Consider the following 22,637-nt stretch of genomic DNA (forward strand, 5'->3'; position numbering starts at 1 on the left):
TTCTCTGTTAAAAGAATTATAAGCAGCTGCCTTCTTATCCATATTGCTGTATTCCCGGCTTTTAATTTTCCACAAATATGTAGTACTTCTCTACATTTCGATAAATCGGCACTGACGTGTACCTGCCACTTTAAAATTTATTATGCACACACAGATTAGAAATACCAGACAGAAGAAACAGCTTACTCAAGCAAGTTTTAGCGCCATATTAGCGGCGATCTAGTATCCAACTTTTCTGCGCAGACATGATTTGAAGCCACAGATTTGAGCAGTTTTGCTCAAACCTCCAACCGCAATTTCCAGGTTTGCACATATCCAATATCTGCGCAAAACTACTGTTCACAAGCAACAATCTATCGACGCAGATACGATGTGTGCATACATTGCGCAGACAGATCGTTGCGTGCGAACGAACCTTAAAGTTTCCGGTAGCTTCGTATTTCGTTCGTATGTGCTATCCATTCTTATTAATCAATGTCAATGTGACATGGATCCTTCATTTGTGGGGCTAAGTGGAGCCACAGGCTCAAGGTTGCAGCGGCAAAGTCATATTGGTGGTAGATCGATAACTCGATGTCGATTTATGTTTTGTAGTTTGTTTACTACTGTAGGCTCAAGAGTAGAGGGGTATTTTGTTTTGGTCCGAAAGGGGTGTGTTGCGTGAGTCGCAAGTGGTTACAGTTTTGTTATTCTTGTAGATAATGGCAACAGGCGTTGTGAATAGATCATATTTATTGCTGGGACAGTGTGTTCCCTGCGTAAAGCGAAATGCTTCAAAATTTAAAGTAAAAAGAATGGAACTCGATAAAAATTTATTAATGGTAAGACATACAAAACGGAAATCATACTAGATGTAAACAATTACAAATCGTGCTAATGGATCACAGTACGAAAGTGAAGTTTTTTTATTTGATTGAATTCCAATGTTGTCGCGCCTGGAGTCAAATAGTTCAGGACAATATTTACTCTTGCCAAGAAGCTATCCAGTTTAATCGACTGCTCACCATTCAGTACATTTTCTCTATGTTATTATTGGTTGGCGCGCATTTGTACTTAATACTGCCATGTTTTTACCAGTTCTTAACAGTAGTCTGTGTTAAAGTTGCCGGTAAATATCGTGCTTCCAGTTTCTCAATTTGTACAGCGCTCTCAGTATTTTGTATTGCACCAAAAGGTGATGCAGCAGCCATAGAAAAAGAAAACTTCTGACAAGTATTTTATTTTAGGATCTACTTGATGGTTTTTTTTCTCGACCGTTTTCTTGTTTAGCCTATCGGACATCAAGTATTTTCGTTGACTCGAACGGATATGCAGTCCTTGTGCCCTGTTTGGTGACTGATTCTTTAGTGGCTCCATGAAAATTCACTCTCTCTCTCACATATGGGCCATCCACATGCTGCACTTGTTCGTGGTCTGTCATATTGCTCTAAGTATTTAATCTTGGAATTACTCTTGGAGTGCTTCCATTTCACTTTCATTCTGATTGTAACAATTTAATTTTAGATAGCAAAGACAAATGAGCAAAATGAATGTGCTGCTGTTACTTATTGCAGAGTAATTAATTGTTATCACTATGTGTGTTTCTTCAGAACTGACTGATTACTTTTGTAGTATTTCAGGAAAGATGAATACATATATGCACATGACCCTGGGAAAAAGTGCAAGACGGGAGATATAGTTTTGATACAACAACTACCACAGAAAATGACAACCCTTATCACTCATGAAGTGAAAGATATTATATACCCTCTTGGAGATATTACAGACCCAATTACTGGCAAGAAAGTTGTTGCTGATAAATACAGGTAGTTATAGAAAATAATACTATAATCTATAAATACTTCTTAACTTAATGGCAAAAGCTCATTCATCATTGTCCCTTTATTGTTGAGGATCATAGTCTCCAATAAATAAGCTCTGCATGTTTATGAATAAAATTAGGCTGGTCACTTCACCTGGTTCAAGGGAAGTGTGAGATTCCACCCATCTGTTTTGACTTGTGTAGTAGGTGTGTTATGTGACAGTTTGCAGTTAATCCATGATACATGCACCAATGGACAATGTTGCTGTACAGGACAAAAATCGCTTAAAGCAGTCCACTTTATAGCAATCGCTGTCATAGTCAGAAAATATTTCTCTCGAAATTCACTAATACACCAAGAAACAGTAAAAAACTCTTTCAATTTTGGCACTAAAAATACTTTGCACCTCTATAATTGGTTATGTCCAAGAATCATCCCACTGGCTGCACGAAACTGACACATTGCCAACCTCTGATCAGTAGATAAGCACCGCTGTGACAGCCGCTGGCCCTGTTCTGAATTTTAAGCGCCATCAACTTCTTTTGTTTTGAGAACAGCAATTTTTTTTTTTAATGGGTTTAGTTCTTGTTTGTTTTGTTTCTTTGCTGGTGTTGGGTTTAGAAGTGGTAATGGTTGGGTTGGGGTGGTTTAAAGGGAGGTAGGGGGATGTTGGGGTTGTTTGGAGGATTTGGTTTCACTTACATTAGGTGTGTGTGGGGAGGGGGGAGGGTGCAACCTAGTTGTATTTGTTTGTAACTAATTTTTTGTTTTATTTGGTTTTAAATGTGTTATTTATGGTTTGTTTGTTTTATTGTATAGCTTTTTGTTTGTATTTTAATTGGTCAAGTGAATCTGGGAGTTTAGGGTTTTCAGTCCATGTGCAATTTTCAATTTGTGTACAATTTTGATATCACTGACTTTATTTGAGCTGTATAGGTGAAGGGAATTTTGTGATACTGCATTTTGGAGTGTGTGTGTGTGTGGTCCACTCAATATCAAGGAGTTATCCTCAATGACTGTTGTTAAACACATCTCCAACACTACAGTTTTTTTCGCTGCTGCCTCCTCCACATCACAGCATGTCAGCAAAAAGCAAAAGTATTCCTTAAACACTACCAAAAATCTGATCTTTGCGTTCAGCTCCAATATGTGGTCGAATCATTGATAAGCTGTATATACAAGGGATACAAAAAGTTTTCTTTGGCACTGTATTTCAAAGGCAGTTGTCAGTTACAAAGTGTAAAAAGTCAAAAGCTGTAGACTTTTGAGGAACTCTGCTTGAGTAACATTGCCACTTGTTGATCCAAGTACATACAAACAAGAAAATAAAAGGTAAAATATTGATGTATGACATGCTGTTAAGAACTTCCTGTCTTAGTGATGTGTAAAAGATTAATTGTACACATCTGTTGTACATATGAGCTCCACTGTAAAAAAAATAAGGATTGGACCCGACTGTCAGTACTTTAACTTTTTTATGTACTGGAATCAACACATGCCATTTCTTAAAGGTTATATGTAAGTTTTTATGATTTCTGATAGAATAGTCCTCTGATATGGGATTAGTACAACACTTGTTCAACTAAAAATAAAATGAGTCCTGTTGTTGAAAATGGAGTTATAACTCTTGTGAAACCAGTATGGAAATTAACAAATTTGGTAGCTTTATGATGAAAACTTTTTGTTTCATACAGTCTGAAGGAAGTATTGTTCTTTAAGGTCAGTAATGTCGTTGAACAGTCTGTCTGTCTGTGTGTGTGTGTCATAGAGCAGTCCAATCATGAGGGTTGCAGACATTGACTTACTAACTCATGTGATCATCTATGTTGGTCATAGGGTTCGCTGTGATCAGTTCCTATAATCCTCACTAAGATGTAGTGAAGGGCTGTCCTCCCAGTTCTTAACAGAGGGTATTCTTTGGAACCTTAATAGTGGCAACGATTTACTTGCAACTTATAGAAAATAGGTACATTTTTCAGAGTTTTACTTCCCTTCAAACTAGTGAGCAGCATTGTGTATAACCCATTGCCAGTGATGTGGAAGGTGTAGATTAGCCTTAGAAGTGCTAGTTGTGTTGATAATTTGAGAGGACGTTCTGAAGGGAATGTCATGAAGTGTTTGTTTTTTCTGAGGAATCAGGTTGAAGTCACAAGAGCTTAAGTGCGGAGAGTGTGGTGGATGCTACTGCATCCCCCCCCCCCTCCCCCCAATCCCTTTGATCAAACAAATCAGCCGTAACCTGTGTCATATGCAACCGAGCATTGTCCTACAAAATGATGGGTGGCTCCTGCAGGAAGTGTTATTGCTTCTGTCTGCAAGCTGGTAACAGGCTGTGTTCCAAAAGTGAACAAGTTAGAGAAAGAAGTGATGATGCTTTCTGCAGGAGCATCCCATCGTTTTGCTGGACAGTGCTTGGGTGCTTATGGTGAAAGGTGTGACTGAATGGCTTGAGTGATGGGGCGGGCTGTGGAGTGCTGTACTACCGCTACTCTCCCTGGACTTAAGCGCTTGTGACTTCACCTGATTCCTAGCAAGTGTACCGGTATGAAATGAGTGTTAGGATACAAATGTGTTGATAGGGAAGATTTGTTGTGAACGAGCTTTAATTTTTTTTTATTTTTTATTTATTTTTTTGTTTGCTTGTTTGGTTGCTATGACATCTGTCAAAGATATTTAGTATACATCAAGTCATGGAACAAACATCATCATATGTTTTCATCGTGTTAACAATGTAGAATTTTGTACCAGAAAGTGATGATTTGCTGAAAGCATTATTTTTTTGTTTTCATTTGAAAAAAAGTACTGCAGAGTCGCATCGAATGCTTGTCAAGGCATATGGTGATCAAGCTCTATCAGAAGCAACATGCAAAAGATGGTTTCAACGGTTCAGAAATAATGATTTTGATGTAAAAAATGAAGAACGTGGAAGACCACCAAAAAAGTTTGAAGACGCCAAATTGCAACCAATATTGGATGAAGATGATACTTCGAGTCAGAAGCAAATGGCAGCAATGCTAAATATTGCACAACAAACAATTTCTGACTGTTTGCAATCTATGGGAAAGATCCAAAAGTGTGGAAAATGGGTGCCATATGAATTGAATGGAAAACCGAAAAACCATTTGTCAAATTTTGCTTCAAAGACATGAAAGAAAATCAATTTTGCATCAGATTGTTACTGGCGATGAAAAATGGATTTAAGAATCCTAAACGGGAAAAATCATGGGTTAATCCGGGACAACCATCAACATTGGCTGCAAAGCCAGATCGATTCAGCAAGAAGACAATGCTCTGTGTTTGGTGGAATCAGAAAGGTGTGGTGTATTATGTTTCTAAAACCTGGTGAAACTGTGAATACTAATCGCTACAGACAGCAAATGATCAATTTGAACTATGCATTGATCGAAAAAAAGACCAGAATGGGCTAGAAGACATGGCAAAGTAATTTTTGTACACAACAATGCACCTGCACACAAAGCAAAACTGGTTCAGGATACAATCAAAACACTTGGCTGGGAGCTGCTACCCCACCCGCCATATTCAGCAGACTTGGTCCCTTCCGACTACCATTTGTTTTCATCAATGGGACACACACTGGCTGAGTAACACTTCGATTCCTACGAAGAAGTCGAAAATTGGGTGTCTGATTGGTTTGCTTCAAAAGATGAACGTTTCTATTGGTATGGTGTCCACAAATTGCCAGAAAGGTGATCAAAATGTATAGAAAGCAATGGTCAGTACTTTGAATAAAATGTTTTTACTTTTCAATTGAAAATTAGTAAGATAAAGCAAGCACTTCATGACATTTGCTTAAAAGTGTTACAGTGATTCATCAGACAATAGACCAGTCCACTCCAAATTATCAATACAACTGCTATTGCTAAGGGCGTCCAACAACTTCCGCATCACTTGTAACATGTCATACATGAGTCTGGTAACTTCTATGAATGACATTAAAACTTAAAAACTAGTATCTATTTTGTATAAATTGTAAATAACTTCCATACATTATTTGTTTGAGAGATCACATGTTTAGTTTCATTGTATGTAATTAAAAATTTCTTAATTATTTTTTGCTTTATAGGGATGACATCAGCAGAGCAGCTGAACTTTTTGGAAAGAACGATGATGCCTTCTGTTACGAAGATGCTCCAGAACGTGGATGGCAGGAAGACAGGAAAGATTTCACACACAGGAGGAGTTACATTAAATACCATGTATATGACAATGATAATCAGCGTTACGCAGTTTAGTGCTAGATTATAATTTCTAGTGTGTCTGCAGGTTGAGACTTCAGAGTTCATGTACTATATGTGGTGATTGTTGTTTCTGATTCTGTGTATTTCAGGTGTTTTCTTCCCTCTTTCACCAGTTTAAATTTGCAGTATACAAATTTTGTCTTCACTGGCAGTTGTTATTGTTTTCATGCCAATTCATTCATTATTTTGACTTGTCTGAATACATGGAGTGCATATATAATGGTGACACATAATGAGGTGATCTGTTTTTACAGTGAAAATTCAGAGAATTGTAGATTTTTGCATTGTAATGTAACAAATGTAAATAAACTCTTTAGTTATGTAATACCTATGTAAAATGATTCTAATGTGATGTAGTGTGGTATTCCAGAACAAGTAATATGAATGTTTTTTGTGGTTTAATAAATTATTTAATTCAACTACTTGCTTTTAACTAAAATGTCCTGAATGATTCAGGGATCCTCCCATCTCGTTGAGTCGTAATCCATATGCAGCCTTTTTCCTTCAACTCCTCTCTTTTTGTCCTCCCCCCCCCCCCCCCCTTTCTTTTATAGTTTTGTTATTATTACTGAGTTTAAATCCTATTTTCCGTTACTCAGTCACACTTTTGTGTATCATAGATGCTGTTGTGAGGAGGATCCCTCAGTTACGTGGAAAGAATTAGAATACACACCGTATGAGAAACACAGTTATGATGAACTGCTTCTGTAGTGTTTTGGAGGCAGGATTCTCCAAACTGCTGACATGCTCCACAGGCGATGGGTTCATCTTTCAAGATGGTAATGTAGGAGCACTGTGACCATCTTGCGAACATCTCCTCCAGGAGAAAGGAATCAACCAAGTAGATTTGTTTGTAGTAATTTCTGGCATGAACCCGAATGAGCAAGCTTTGGACCAGTTGAAACTTGCAGCACATCATTGTTGTGCACCATATGAGCCTAGGAGGCAGCCATTGAAGGAGACAGGCTTGAGAAATAACACCTCTACCACCTCACAGAAATTGTGCCAAGGAGGATCTGATCATGTTACACCGCACAGGGTGGAGAAAAATGGTATTACATTTCACTCAGCAACAGAGTTTGATTTTACAGATGTGCACTTCCGAACAGACTGGTTTTACTTTCATTACTGTTTTGGGTCTTATCCTATTTTCCCTGCTTTCAGTGGCTGCAAGCTTAGACATATTTGCAAATCTATTCATAAATCATCTAGAAGCTCTTTTGGGTCATTTAACAGGAAGAAACAAAGAAATTTTGATTGCTGGTGACTTTAATACAGATTTTTCTAATGCAATCTTCCAGTAAACATTTACTGCAGTTAGTAATGTTGTCTTTCAATCTAACTCACACTGTAAACTTTCCAACTAAGATCACTAAATCCTCAAGGACAGCCATTGATAAAATTTTTATACACAAATCAAAGGGACAAAATCGTATCATAAAACCTGTAATAAATGGACTATCAGATCACGACATGCAGCTCGTTGTTTTAGATGTAAATTCGAAGCAGATTATCAAGACTGCTAACTCTGAGTACGGGAGAGTAGTCAATCAACCAAAAATTGAGAGTTTTAGAAAACTGCTCAAAGATATGAACTGGAAAGATGTTTATAGTGCTCATGACATGAATGAAAAATGTAACACATTCATGTAAAATGCCAGTACCATGTTTGAAAACTGTTTTCCTCTAAAAGTTACTCAAATTAAACAGAAGTCTTTAATAAAACCATGGATTACACAAGGAATAAAGACTTCCTGTAAGACAAAAAGGAAAATGTATCTGTCAACCAAGAATAGTTCCAATGCTGATGATTTAGCTAAATACAAGGAATACTGTAAAATATTAAAAAAAAGTAATTCAGACATCTAAACAAATGCACTACAAGAAGAAGATAGCAATGTCAGGGAACAAAATAAAAACAATATGGGATATAGTGAAGGAGGAGACTGGTAGAACCAGAAAGGAACAAGAGCAAATAGCATTAAGGGTAGATGACACATTAGTAACAGATGGGCATAGTGTGGCAAACTATTTAACAAGTACTTTACATCCGTTACTGATGAAATGGGATTGTCAGGATCAGTAAATAATGCCCTTGAATATTTACAAATAGCTTCAGGTCCATGAATATGTCACTCACTTCACCAAAAGAAATAACTTCCGTAATAAAATCTTTAAAAACAAAGCATTCTAGTGGTTACAATGAAATATCAACAAAGTTAATTAAGGCATGTTCTTGTGAGTGTAGCACAATTATAAGTTACTTGTGTAACCAGTCAATTATAACTGGGACGCTTCCTGACTGGCTAAAATATGCAGATGTAAAGCCTCTATTCAAGAAAGGGGATAAAGAGATACCATCAAACTACAGACCGATTTCACTTTTGCCAGCATTCTCAAAAATTTTAGAGAAAGTAATATATATAGGCAGCTTCTCAACCATCTGACCACAAATAACATATTATCAAGAACTCAGTTTTGCTTTCTGAAGGGTTCTGATATCGAGAAGGCTGTTTACACCTACAGTGAAAATGTACTTAATTCATTAAATAACAAATTATAAGCAGCAGGTATTTTCTGTGATTTGTGAAAGGCATTTGATTGTGTGAACCACAACATTCTTTTAAATAAATTAGAGTTCTATGGTGTAACAGGCAGTGCTGCAAAATGGTTCAAGTCATACCTCGCTAACAGGAAATAAAGGGTGTCAGTGCAAGGGACTAGTGAATTAAGTCATCATCAGAATGGGAAGAAATTACATGTGGTGTCCCACAAGGATCTGTCTTAGGGCCGTTGCTTTTTCTTGTGTACATTAATGATCTCTCATCAGTTACACTGCCAGAAGCAGAGTTCGTTTTGTTTGCAGATGACACAAGTATTCCAATAAATAGTATGTCGAGTGTAGTTCTAGAAAAATCTGCTAATGATATTTTCATGGATATTAATAAATGGTTTAAAGCCAACTCACTGATGTTAAACTTCGAAAAGACTCACCGTATGCAATTCAGAACCTGTAAGAGGTTTTCACCCAGCATATACATAAAGTATGAAGAAGGGCAGATAGAAGAGGTTGACAGTCTTAAATTCCTGGGATTACAAATTGATAATAAATTCAGTTGGGAGGAGCACACCACAGAACTGCAGAAATGCCTTAACAAATCTGTATTTGCAATTCTAGTGTTAGCAGACATAGGTGACATAAAAATGAAAAAGCTTGCATTCTTTGCCTACTTTCATTCCATAATGTCATATGGTATAATATTTTGGGGTAACTCTACAAGTCAAACAAAAGTTTTCAGAGTCCAAAAGCGTGTAATACTTATTATTTGTGGAGTAAATTCATAGACGTTCAGTGGAAACCTCTTCAAAGAACTGGGTATACTAACTACTGCCTCTCAGTATATTTATTCCATAATGAAATTTGTCCTAAATAATATATCTCTTTTTCCAACAAACAGCTCAGTTCATACATACAATACCAGGAACAAAAATGATCTGCACAAGAACTTAAAAGCACTTACTTTAGTTCAAAAAGGGGTCCACTACTCAGGAACACTCATCTTCAATAATTTGCCAGCACACACAAAAAATTTAGTTACAAATAAAGATCAGTTTAAAAGGAGTCTGAAAGACTTACTAGTGGCTAAGTCCTTCTACTCCATTGACGAATTTTTTAATAGAAACAAATGATGTATTGTATATACTCATACCATTAGTATTGTTATTTCAACTTTAAAAAATGATGTATTGTATATAGTCATACTATTAGCATTGTTATTTCAGCTTTAAAAAAAGAAAAAAAAGAAAAAGACATGTTCCACATCCATGAGGATCTCCTCAGCACGGATCTATGGAACGAAAAACTAATCTAATCTAAAGTGGTTGTGGAATTGCTACATAAGGGAATGACATGCAATGTATTGAACTGTTATTGTGTTTGTTGCATTGTCTTTGTTATTTTCTGTGGGTACACCCACAAGTACAAAATAATGAAAATTCCTAGACAGAGCAATATGTAAAATAAGGAAAAGGCAACCAATCAGCACTGTTCCACTATACGTGAGTGGCTGCCCTTCCCTTATTATTCAGCCAGCATGGAATTTTACTAATTTCAATACCAAAAAGTACTCCACTAATTTTGTCACAGTACTTTAATTACATGGTGACCACACTGCAAAAACCACACTTTTGAAATATGATTTATCATTGTTATCAAAGTCTATCAGCATTTCATTACAATGACAGCATTTTCAAACATTTTCCTGTGTAGGGATGATATGGTTTAAGATTGTCACAATCTGAACAAGCACAGTAGTGAATGGTGTGGCAACAGTGGAATTTCGAGAGGTGGGCCCAAATGTTGCCGAGTTTGTTTTGACTACGCTGCAGAAGTTTTGCTGGGAAGCCTTTACACATACTCCATGTAGTTCCAATCTCTCTTCATGCAATTTCCAAATTTTTGGTGCCCTGAAGAAAGATTTTCATAGCCCTCAATTTGCTTCAGGTGGAGAAGTGCACATCTGGATACAATTATGGTTCCATAGTGTAATAAATCTTACCTCTTCAGAATTTTTGTATGTCAATTGAAATGTTCAGTTCCGTTCAAATTTTGGCCAGATGGGTTAATATTCACACTTAAATTATATATGCTATGTCTGGAGATATTTTTGCATATATTTAAAACACTATTTTTCTGATAATATAATTTTAATTTTCATATTGATCCATTTCACATCGATTTTGAACCATAAAAGTTAGTAATTACAGTTGCCAACTTAAATGATATAAGAACTACTCTACAGTAATAATGATATTATTATGCTTCAGTTTTCATACAAAATCTCTGTTTTCATTTATAATTTTTTAAAAGTTTACTATCGATAATATAATTACAGGAAGTGCTATTTTTCATATTGTCAAAATTTGCAACCTTTGTTATGAAACTTCAGGCACATAAATCTTCACGTAAATAATTATTTTCATAAAGCATAATGTAAGTTATATATGAAAAGCAATTCCAATTAAGACAATTATGTTTTTACTAATTTGGGTTATATCCTACATTTATAGGATGATCTGAAAGCTGTGTTCGTAATACATATAGAAATTTTAGGCACCAGTGTGGTTTCAGTAGAGTGTTCAGTGTTAGTTTCAGTAGCTAATAGTTGGTCCATGTAGCAATCTGAGGAGTTACGGTCCTGGTCTTGTGTAAAAGCACTGTAGAATGTTGGTTTATGAACAAGTATGGTAGTAAAAAGTGTTCCAAGAACTTATAAATAAATATAGATAATCATAAGAAGCAATAATAATTATCCCACAACTTGTCATTGAAACACCTTGGACCAATAATTCTGTAAAGTTTATGCATGAACAAAGAAGACACCTTAGACAACAAGATAGCCATTTCAATATAAGTAACATTTATCTGCTAATACATTGTTCTAACTTTCTACACATTCAGCTACATCTATACTCTGCCTACCTCCATGAGGTGCATGGCAGAGGGTATGTCCCACTGTACCAGTTATTAGGGTGCAGGAAAAATCATTCTTTGAATGCCTCTGTGCATGCAGTAATTATTCCAATCTTATCATCACAATCCCTGTGTGAGTGACACATAGGTTGTTGTATATCCCTAGAGTAATTAATTAAAGCAGATTCTTGAAACTTTATTAATAGACTTTCTCAGGATAGTTTACGTCTGTCTTAAAGAGTCTTCCAGCTCAGTTCCTACAGTATCTCTGTGACACTCTCGCATGGATAAAACAAATGTCACCATGTGTGCTGTCCTTCTCTGTACAGGTTCAATATCCCTGATAGTCCTATTTAGTAGGGGTCCCACACACTTGAGCAATATTCTAGAATAGGTTGCACGAGTGATTTGTAAGCAATCTCTTTTGAAGAGTGATTGCAGTTAACCAGTATTCCACCAATAAACTGAAGCCTACCACCTGCTTTACCCACGACTGAACCTACGTGATCATTCCATTTCATATCCATACAGAATGTATATGTATGTGTTGCCCAATTCCAACAGTGACTCATTGATATTACAGTCATAAAATAGTACTTTTTTCATTTTTTGAAGTGCACAATTTTACATTTCTGTACATTTGGAGCAAGTTGGCAATCTTAGCATCACTTTGAAATCTTATCAAGTTTGGAGTGAATACTTATGCAGCTTCTCTCAGGTGGTACTTCATTATATACAACTGTGCCCTCTGCAAAAAGCCTGATTTTACTATTAATATTGTCTGCAAGGTCATTCATATACAACATGAACAACAACAGTCTGAACACACTTCCCTGGGGCACACCCGAAGTTACTTCTACATCTGACGATGACTATCCATGCAAGATAACATGCTGTGTCCTCGCTGCCAAAAAGTCTTCAATCCAGTCACAAATTTCACTTGATACTCTCACTTTTGACAATATGCATAGGTGCGGTACTGAGTCAAATGCTTTTCGGAAAGCAAGGAACACTGCATCTACTTTGTTATCTTGATCCGAAGCTTTCAGAATATCATATAAGAAAAGTGTGAGTTGGGTTTCACATTATCGATGTTTTCAGAACTCATGTGTTTGGCACAGAGGAGGTCATTATGTACAAGACAAATCATTATTTTTGATCTCAGAATATGTTCTAAGATTTTACAACAAATCAATGTCAAAGGTATCGGACAGTAATTTTGTGGTCCACTTGTACTGCCCTTCTTGTAGATGGGTGTGACCTGCGCTTTTTCCGATAACTGGGCAGGGTTTCTTGTTTGGGGCATCCATGATAAATTATAGTTAGAAGAGGGCTAACTCAGCCACAAATTCAGTATGGAATCAGCAGAGATTCCATCAGGCCCTGGAGCTTTGGTCAATTTTTATGATTTCAGCTGTTTCTCAATACCACTGAAATTAATACTTACTTCATTCATTTTTTTTAGTGGTACAAGGACTAAATTTGGGCTCCTTTGCTAGGGATGGACACTAACTTAGGTGCCACTAACAGCCTTTACAAATGACAAGAATTTCTTTGGATCCTGTGAAAGATCATTTGACAATATTCTGCTAAAGTAGTCATTGAAGGCATCACACATTGCTTTCTTGATCATTCAGCACCTCTGTCTATAGCCCAATGCTTTGTTTTACACCTATTATGCAGTAATCTCTGTCTCTTTAGAAGCTTCTTTATTGTGGCTGTATACTATGGAGGTTCACTCCCATTATGAACTGTTCTACTAGGCACATATCTATCCAGCGCATGGTCAACTATTCTTTTAAACTTGAGCTAGAGTTCTTCTATGTGCTCCTGACCTGTGCCGGAAGTTCCTGGTTCCTCGCTGAAATGTGATGCTACTGATTTTTTTTATCTAGTTTGCTGAACATATATATGTTTCTGCTTTTTGTAGCTGTCCTTTGTACTTTGGTAATCATTGTTACCATAACCATGTCACGGTCACTGATACCAGTTTTGATGCGGACATCTTCAAAGAGGTCAGGTCTATCTGTTGCCATTAGATCCAATATATTTCCATCATGAGTGGGATTCCAACTGTCTGTTCTGGGAGGTTTTCTGAGAAGGCATTTAGCAATGTTTTACATGATGTCTTATCATGCCCACCACAGCAAAATTCTAATTTCCCCAATTAACTGTTGGATGGCTAAGGTCTCCACCAATGATTACAGTATGATTGGAGAACTTACATACAAGTGAACTGTGGTTTTCTCTAAAGTTTTCGGTTACATCAGGACATGAGTCTGATGGGCGATAGAAGGATCCAATTATCATTTTATGTCCACCCCTGATACTGAGTCTTGCCCAAACAATCTCACATGCAGCTTCAATTTCTATCTTGGTAGATTTGAGTGCTTGTCTACTGCAACAAATACACCACCTCCATTTACCATTTGCCTAGCCTTTCGATGTACACACAAATGTTCCCAAAAAATCACACTGTCTTCAACTTCAGGTTCCAACCAGCTTCCTGCACCTAGTATTATATGAGCTTCACTGCTTTTCATGAGCACTTCAGACTCTGATGCTTTGTTGTGAATGCTTCAGTAGTTTACCATTAGGATTTTAATACTCTCTCCTGCGCGAGGCATTTCTTTTGATCTTAACTGATACTTCTGTGTTTCCTACAGCTATCATTAAACAGATTGGATGGAGAGTTGCCTGATCTAAAAAAACTGTTGTGTGCATCCCACTGCTTCTGTGTGTTGCGCACACCTGACCTTTTTAGGGGGACACTACTGTTCTCAATCCCATGGCGCAAGTCCAGGAAGTCACAGCCTAGGTTGTCACAGTACCTTCGAAGTCTGTGGTTCAGTCCTTCCACTTGACTCAGAACCACAGAGTCATGATCATTTCTGGGGACAATGTTGCAAATTGTAAGTTTCACTGAAACTCCATGCGCAATACTGGTCTTCTCAACCTTCTCTGCCAGTCACTGGAATGACCCAAAACTGACCTTGGAGTCCAAACAACAGGCATCATTTGTTCCAATGTGTGTGTCAATCTGCAGTATGTTGCACACTGTTCCCTCAATGGCTGTCAGAATAGCCTCTTCAACATGTTGAATAGGGCCCCCAGGCATATACACCGAGGGCACATGGTGATCTTTCCTGCCCCTTGCTGCCATTTCTGCCTAGGGGTACCAGCATTCGCTCTATATTTGATCCGCTGACAATTAATAGACCCCTGACCTTTTGTGTTTGCCTCCTCCTGATATTAGACAAAACAGGTTTCCCCAAAACAGGAGAAGTGAGTCCTACTGGCTCAGTTTCAGTGAAAGACAGCATCTCAGACATGTTGGTTAGGGGGATCGGTACAACACCTTGAGTCCTCCCTGGTCCCCGTCCATCCTGTACAAAACACCTAGATCTACGACTGCCAGTCAAATGGATGGGTAGTGACAGGTCCTGTAAATGACAGATCCTGTAGTTTCTGCAGAGGAGACAGGATCCATATGAGAGTACAGCACTTGAAGTATCTCCAGTACATGTATCACAGGTACATGACTCTCAGGAACTCTTCGAACTCACCGATTCGAAACAGCTGCCAATCTTTTGACAGTAGTCAGGCCAACTGCCAGATGCTATGGAATGTCAACCAACTCATCCGTGTTTGAGAACAGTGTTCACAGTGATGCTGCATTTTGGCTGTTGCATTATATTACAAGGCAGTGAACAAATAACTTTAAATTAAGCCTACTGATTATCTTTTAATCTGTTGAGTTAAAAAATTGTGAATTCCCTATAAGAATTGAAGCAGATACACAAATCAAGATTTCTATTAAGGCAATGCAAGATTACTAGTTTCCTAAAATGTTTTGGATATAATTACAGTTGTTAGCAAACTTGAAAAAAAGAGTTAAAATTTACAATAAAAGCAGATAATATATATATGGCTACTCCTCTTTAAGGGAAAACTAGATGTAACACAATATGTTAGATAGAAAATCTGCTACAGTAACTAAATCACAAACACCAGTTTGCTACAAACTGCTCTCAATTGCATCGATATACAATGAAACCCAGGGCTGATGCATACTTTGGCTGAGCTGTGAACCACAAATGCTGATTTGCTACAAATTGAATTACGTATCCAAAACACTTGTACCGCTAACTTATGCCAAAAAGATGTATATCATGCAGGATCAAAACTTTACAACAGATTACCAAGACATATAAAATCTCTTCCTGAACTACAAAGCTTTAAAAAGTCTGTGACAGCCTACCTTCTAAAAAACTGCTACTATTCAATCTCACAGTATCTTACACAAGAAAAAATTTAATTTGTATCTTTAATTGTCGAAATAAGTTATAAATATACAGTATTTCAAAAAAATTGTGATTATTAGCTGTATAGAACCAATTTGTTATAAAAATTTAAATAATGTATGTTTGACATTTGAAAAACCAATAACTAAAAAGATTTTCTGTCCTATATCCTGTGAACAATATGTGTACTGAAAAAGAGATTTGAATATAATAGAGGGAAATATTCCACGTGGGAAAAATATATCTAAAAAGAAAGATGATGAAACTTACCAAACAAAAGCGCTGGCAGGTCGATAGACACACAAACAAACACAAACATACACACAAAATTCTAGCTTTCGCAACCAATGGTTGCCTCGTCAGGAAAGAGGGAAGGAGAAGGAAAGACAAAAGGATATGGGTTTTAAGGGAGAGGGTAAGGAGTCATTCCAATCCCGGGAGCGGAAAGACTTACCTTAGGGGGAAAAAAGGACAGGTATACACTCGCACACACACACATATCCATCCACACATGCACAGACACAAGCAGACATTTGTAAAGGCCTTTACAAATGTCTGCTTGTGTCTGTGCATGTGTGGATGGATATGTGTGTGTGTGCGAGTGTATACCTGTCCTTTTTTCCCCCTAAGGTAAGTCTTTCCGCTCCCGGGATTGGAATGACTCCTTACCCTCTCCCTTAAAACCCATATCCTTTTGTCTTTCCTTCTCCTTCCCTCTTTCCTGACGAGGCAACCATTGGTTGCGAAAGCTAGAATTTTGTGTGTATGTTTGTGTTTGTTTGTGTGTCTATCGACCTGCCAGCGCTTTTGTTTGGTAAGTTTCATCATCTTTCTTTTTAGATATATGAAAAAGAGATTTATATAGACAAATAAATAAAATATAGTTTTGTAAGCTTCTGAAAATTCTGAAACTAACCTATTTCTCATGTAATTGTTCAATGAAATAAGTGAAGACTGTTTTGAACAAGGATAGGCCTATTGTCCTCAAAATTTCTAAAAGAGCACAATTTAGTTTAAGCCTACAATTGACAATAACAGTATTAGTTTATTGCAGCACTCATGAATGTTCTAAATTTCAGAATATATCACAATACAAATGGGTATTGAGATAATCAACAAAAGATTATGCAGAAGAAGCGATGCAGACAGAAAATTATGCGAATCTAGAACTTTAAATAGTTGGCTTTTATATATAAATAAGCGCATGTATTGCACCAATTTTTCACTTACCTGATTCTGTGCACACTCCTATGCTGGCATGCAGGAGAAGAACACTGCAGCATAAGATTATTTTGATCAAAATCGCTTAAATGTGCAGCACCAACAAAGAACGCCTTCTACCTGTTGCAGCTAACAATGGAACCATGGGCATTGATTCAGCTTAGGTCTTTCAGTCTGTGTCAAATTCTTCTTCATGTCATATCTCTCATTTCATCTTCATCTACTTCCTCTTCCCTTTGTATAATACTTCCTTCAAGTTCATATCCCTTATATAATCTCTCTATGTATTCCTTCCACCTTTCAGTTTTCCTTTCTTTGCCTAATACTGGTTTCCCACCTGAGCTACTGACATTCATATAGCTGCTTCTCTTTCCTCCAAAGGCTCTTTAATTTTTCTATTGGTGGTATCCCTCTTTCCTCTAGTTATATCGGTCCTATAGCCTTGCATTTGTCCTCTAACAATTCCTTCTTAACCATTTTGCACTTCCTCTAAATCTCATTTTCTAGATGTCATATTCCCTTTCGCCTGTTTCATTTGCTGCAATTTTATGTTTTCTTCTATCATCAGTTAAATTCAATATATCCCAAACTATCCAAGGATTTGGCATGTAAGTGCGCCAATATTAGTAACTATGGCTCTTAGAGTGATGCCTTCCTTGTGCACATTATGAAGGCCACATGGCTGCGATGGTTCAGCTGATCATATTCTATGATCATTAATAAATGTTACGTGTGTGGTAGTTTCTATCCCTTTGTTGTACAATGAAGGAGTAGAAATCACCAACATGAGATCCATTGTTGAACAATTTATTCACTAGCTGCAAGAACACACAATGAACAAACATGAGAAAAACTTGGGAAAGTGAAGTTAGCAAATAACATAGAGCTAACAGTCATAACTGCTGTTTTTGTGGTCGATAGTTGGCACAGAGCGACCCCCCACCTCCCCAAGTAGTGCAAAGCAGGGGCCACGAACTGAGCAGGAGATGGTGACCACGAGGAAGTCTTAAAGCCACATAGGTGGACAAAGGTGTTGTCCCATGTGGGAACAGAGAGGTTTGTTGATTGGAGTGAGGTCAATGAGCTGTGTGTGGAGATGGACAACAGCAGAAAGAATCCCATCACTTAAGATTTTGTCCACTATGTGGTCCTGCTCAGTATGTGGAGGTAGCTCGAAGGAGTTCAGTAGCTATATGTGATTGTTGAGGTGTCATGTTGCATTGGCGGGGAGATGAAGAAAATGAAGACAATGCCATCTTGAATCTTGATGAAGAGGCCATCAAGGTGAATATCTGTGATATCGACAGTGAACACTGTCTTGGGCAGAGATAAAGGAGTAGAGATGGGGTGTTACACGAAGGGGCAAAAATCATAGCACATTTCATGGGTTGTGTCTCATGGAGAGCTGTCATTGACATTGTAGGGGGGGGAGGGGGGGGGGGGAGACGTGGTGTCATTGACTGTGGGTGGCAAATCTATGGTAACAGGCAGATGTAGTTTGTTGGCTAATGATTGGGCTGGCTGTGCTCTATTCGCTGATACTGTTTGGCATTTGCTGTTTAGTAGTAAGTCTAATGTTTTCTATTCATGGTTGAGGACCTTGTGAGGGCCCGAGTATAGGGGCTGGAGAGGTACCCACATGAACCTGTCATGAAGCATAACATAACTACAAAGGGAGAATTCTTTGTCAACAAAGACTCGTGGTACTAGATGCAGTTTTGTTGGAGAAGTACGTATGTGTGAAATATGTTCATGCACTTGATCAACTAGAACAGGCAGCTCCTCATCATTCGAGAGGTGAGAGTGTCTGATGAAATTGGCAGGAAGGATGAGTGGTTCGCCATAGGGGATGTTAGCAAGTGACACTTGTAGGTCCTCTTGGTGTACAGTGTTTTTTTTTTTTTGTTTTTTTTTGTTTTTGTTTTTTTAGGGCGCAAAACTTCTATGGTCATTAGCGCCCGGTCCGTGACTTAGGAAACAGTAAAAAACCGAAATTGAAAACCAGCAGCAATGGGAACGAAAGTCATAAAATTGGAGAAACTAAAAGCAGAAGGAAGGCTTAAAAATCCACTACAGAAAGGGGTTGATTGTCCCCAAAAAAAGCTTCAAATGACTGACGTCATTTCACTGGCACTAATAAACTTGAGAACGCGGTCGACTGAGCGCGTATCATCTGCTAAAATCGATGATATATCAGGCGATAGCTGTAGACGGGATCGCAATGGATTAAAATAGGGGCACTCAATTAAAAGGTGTCTTACCGTCCACAGCGGAGAGCAGTGGGGACAGAGTGGAGGAGGATCGCCGCTTAAAAGATGTCGATGGCTAAAAAGACAGTGCCCTATCCAGAGTCTAGTTAAAATTACCTCCTCCCGACGACGCGTTCGGGAGGAAGAGGTCCAAGCACAAGGAAGAGCTTTCATGTCCTGCAATTTATTATGGGTAAGTGTCGACCAATGCGTGTGCCATAAATGAACAACACGTCGACATAGAATGCTCCGTACATTGGAGAAGGGAATCGATTGAATAGCTGGCCGAGGAAGAGAGACTGCAGCCTTGCCCGCTATATCGGCCGCCTCATTTCCACATATACCAACGTGTCCCGGGAGCCAGAGGAACGCCACCGAGATGCCCCCCAGGTGGAGCAAGCGCAGACAGTCCTGAATCCGGTGGACCAGAGGGTGCACAGGATAAAGAGCTTGGAGACTGAGGAGAGAGCTGAGAGAATCTGAGCAGATAACGTACTGTATCCGCTGATGGCGGCGGATGTAGTGGACAGCCTGGAGAACAGCGTAAAGCTCCGTAGTATAAACCGAACACTGGTCGGGAAGCCGAAAGTGATTTGGGGTGTCACCAACAATATAGGCACTCGCTACACCTAACGATGTTTTCAAGCCGTCGGTGTAAATAAATGTGGCGTCCGTCATTTGTGCACATAGAGCAGCAAATGCCCGACGATAAACAAGTGAAGGGCGTACCATCCTTGGGAAATCGACAAAGGTCACGGAGCAGGCAGATCCGGGGACGGAGCCAAGGCGGTGCTGTACCCCAAGTTGTCAAGAAGGTTTTAGGAAAGCGGAAGGAAAGAGAATGGAGCAGTTGATGGAAGCGGACTCCTAGTGGTAGTAGGGAGGAGGGGCGGCCTGCATACCCTGCATCAAAGGAGGCGTCGAAAAATGTCATGGGCTGGATTAGAAGGCACGGAAGACAGATGGCTAGCATAACGACTCAGAAGGACTGCTCGCCGATTGGACAGCGGAGGTTCAGCAGTCTCGGCATAAAGGCTTTCCACAGGGCTGGTATAAAAATCTCCAGACACTAAACGTAATCCACGGTGGTGGATAGAGTCGAGACGCCGAAGAATAGACGGCCGAGCAGAGGAGTAGACTATGCTTCCATAGTCCAATTTCGAGCGCACTAAGGCGCGATAGAGGCGGAGAAGGACCACTCGGTCCGCTCCCCAGGAGGTACCATTCAGGACACGGAGGGTGTTAAGGGATCGCAGACAGCGAGCTGAAAGATAGGAAACGTGGGAGGAACAGCACAGTTTTCTGTCAAACATAAGACCCAAGAATTTAGCGACGTTTGAAAACGGAAGGTTGACAGGACTTAGATGTAAGGAGGGCGGAAGAAACTCCTTATGTCGCCAAAAATTAACACAAACGGTCTTACTGGGAGAAAAACGGAAGCCGGTTTCGATGCTCCAAGAGTGGAGGCGATCGAGACGTCCTTGAAGACGTCGTTCAAGAAGGCTGGTCCGTTGAGAGCTGTAGTAGATCGCAAAATCGTCCACATAGAGGGAGCTCGAGACATCAGGATGGAGACAATCCATAATTGGATTGATGGTAATGGCAAACAGTACAACACTCAGCACGGAGCCCTGCGGTACCCCGTTTTCTTGGGAGAAAGTACGGGAGAGAGTAGTGTTCACCCGCACCCTAAATGTGCGCTCTGCCATAAATACGCGAAGAAAAAGGGGCAGCCGACCTCGAAAGCCCCAAGAGAACAGTGTGCGGAGGATTCCTGTCCTCCAACAGGTATCGTATGCTCTCTCCAGATCAAAAAATATTGCTATTGTTTGGCGTTTCCGGAGAAAATTGTTCATGATGTAAGTGGAGACAGCAACAAGATGGTCAACTGCAGAACGATGCTTTCGGAATCCGCATTGGGCAGGTGTTAAAAGACTGCGGGATTCCAGCCACCACGCTAAACGGTAATTCACCATACGCTCCAAAACCTTACAGACACTACTCGTGAGAGAAATGGGGCAATAGCTAGAGGGGAGATGTTTGTCCTTTCCAGGTTTCGGAACAGGAACGACGATAGCTTCCCGCCATCGTCTGGGAAAAGTACTGTTGGTCCAAATTCGATTATAAAGGCGAAGGAGGTAACGCAGACTATGGGTTGATAAATGCAGCAACATTTGGACGTGGATACCATCCGGTCCTGGGGCGGAGGAGCGAGGAGAAGAGAGTGCATGTTGGAGTTCCCGCAAGGAGAAAACAGTATTGTAGCTTTCGCGATTTTGAGAGGAGAAAGCAAGAGGTCGCACTTCCGCTGCACGTTTATTCGGGAGAAACGCTGGCGGGTAATTTGAAGAGCTCGAAATCTCAGCAAAGTGCTGACCCAACGAGTTAGAAATTGCGACGGGGTCCACTAATGTGTCATGGGCGACAGTGAACCCAGAGACCGGGGAGAAACTAGGCGCGCCTGAGAACCGTCGAAGCCGACTCCAAACTTCCGAGGAGGGAGTGAAGGTGTTAAATGAGCCAATAAAGAATTTCCAGCTTGCCTTCTTGCTATCGTGGATGACACGACGGCATCGCGCTCGGAACTGCTTATAGCGAATACAGTTGGCCAAAGTAGGATGGTGGCGGAAAACGCGGAGAGCACGTCGCCGCTCACGTATTGCATCACGGCATGCCTCATTCCACCAAGGAACTGGGGGGCGCCGGGGCAATTCGGAGGTGCGTGGTATTGAATGTTCCGCAGCTGTAAGAATAACGTCGGTAATATGTGTGACCTCATCATCGACGCTGGGAAAGTTACGGTCATTGAATGTCGCTAGAGACGAAAAAAGTGTCCAATCGGCTTGGGCAAACTTCCAGCGTTGCGGGCGCATACATGGCAGTTGAGGCTGCAGTCTAAGGACACATGGAAAGTGGTCACTCGAGTGTGTATCATCAAGGGCGAACCATTCGAAGCGCCGAGCTAGCGGAACAGTACCGACCGCAAGGTCCAAATGAGATAAATTTGTCATGGAGGCAGACATAAATGTAGGGACCCCAGTGTTGAGGCAAACTAGATCCGCTTGGTGGAAGACGTCTAGCAATAGTGAGCCACGTGGACAAGGATGTGGAGATCCCCAAAGCGGGTGGTGGGCATTGAAGTGCCCAACCAGCAAATATGGGGGTGGAAGCTGACCAAGAAGATGAAGGAGATCAGCTTGTGCCATTGGTGTGGACGATGGAATGTATACAGTACAAAGAGAGAACGTGTATCCGGAAAGGGAAAGACGGATGGCGACAGCTTGGAAGGAAGTGTTTAAATGGATTGGGTGATAATGGAGAGTTTCATG

The 22,637-nt window shown here is 39.6% G+C and overlaps 1 protein-coding gene across 1 annotated transcript; it reads left to right on the forward strand.

The window, feature by feature from the left end:
* The first annotated feature begins 573 nt into the window (after positions 1–573).
* Positions 574–6,480, forward strand: LOC124615855 (28S ribosomal protein S17, mitochondrial). Its single transcript, XM_047144014.1, has 3 exons — positions 574–821; positions 1,612–1,805; positions 5,887–6,480. Exons 1-3 carry the CDS (start codon positions 702–704, stop codon positions 6,053–6,055), a joined length of 483 nt encoding a protein of 160 aa, XP_046999970.1. The 5' UTR covers positions 574–701; the 3' UTR covers positions 6,056–6,480.
* Positions 6,481–22,637: the final 16,157 nt, after the last annotated feature.

This window comes from Schistocerca americana, chromosome 5, assembly GCF_021461395.2.
Source record: "Schistocerca americana isolate TAMUIC-IGC-003095 chromosome 5, iqSchAmer2.1, whole genome shotgun sequence".
Lineage (NCBI taxonomy): Eukaryota > Metazoa > Arthropoda > Insecta > Orthoptera > Acrididae > Schistocerca > Schistocerca americana.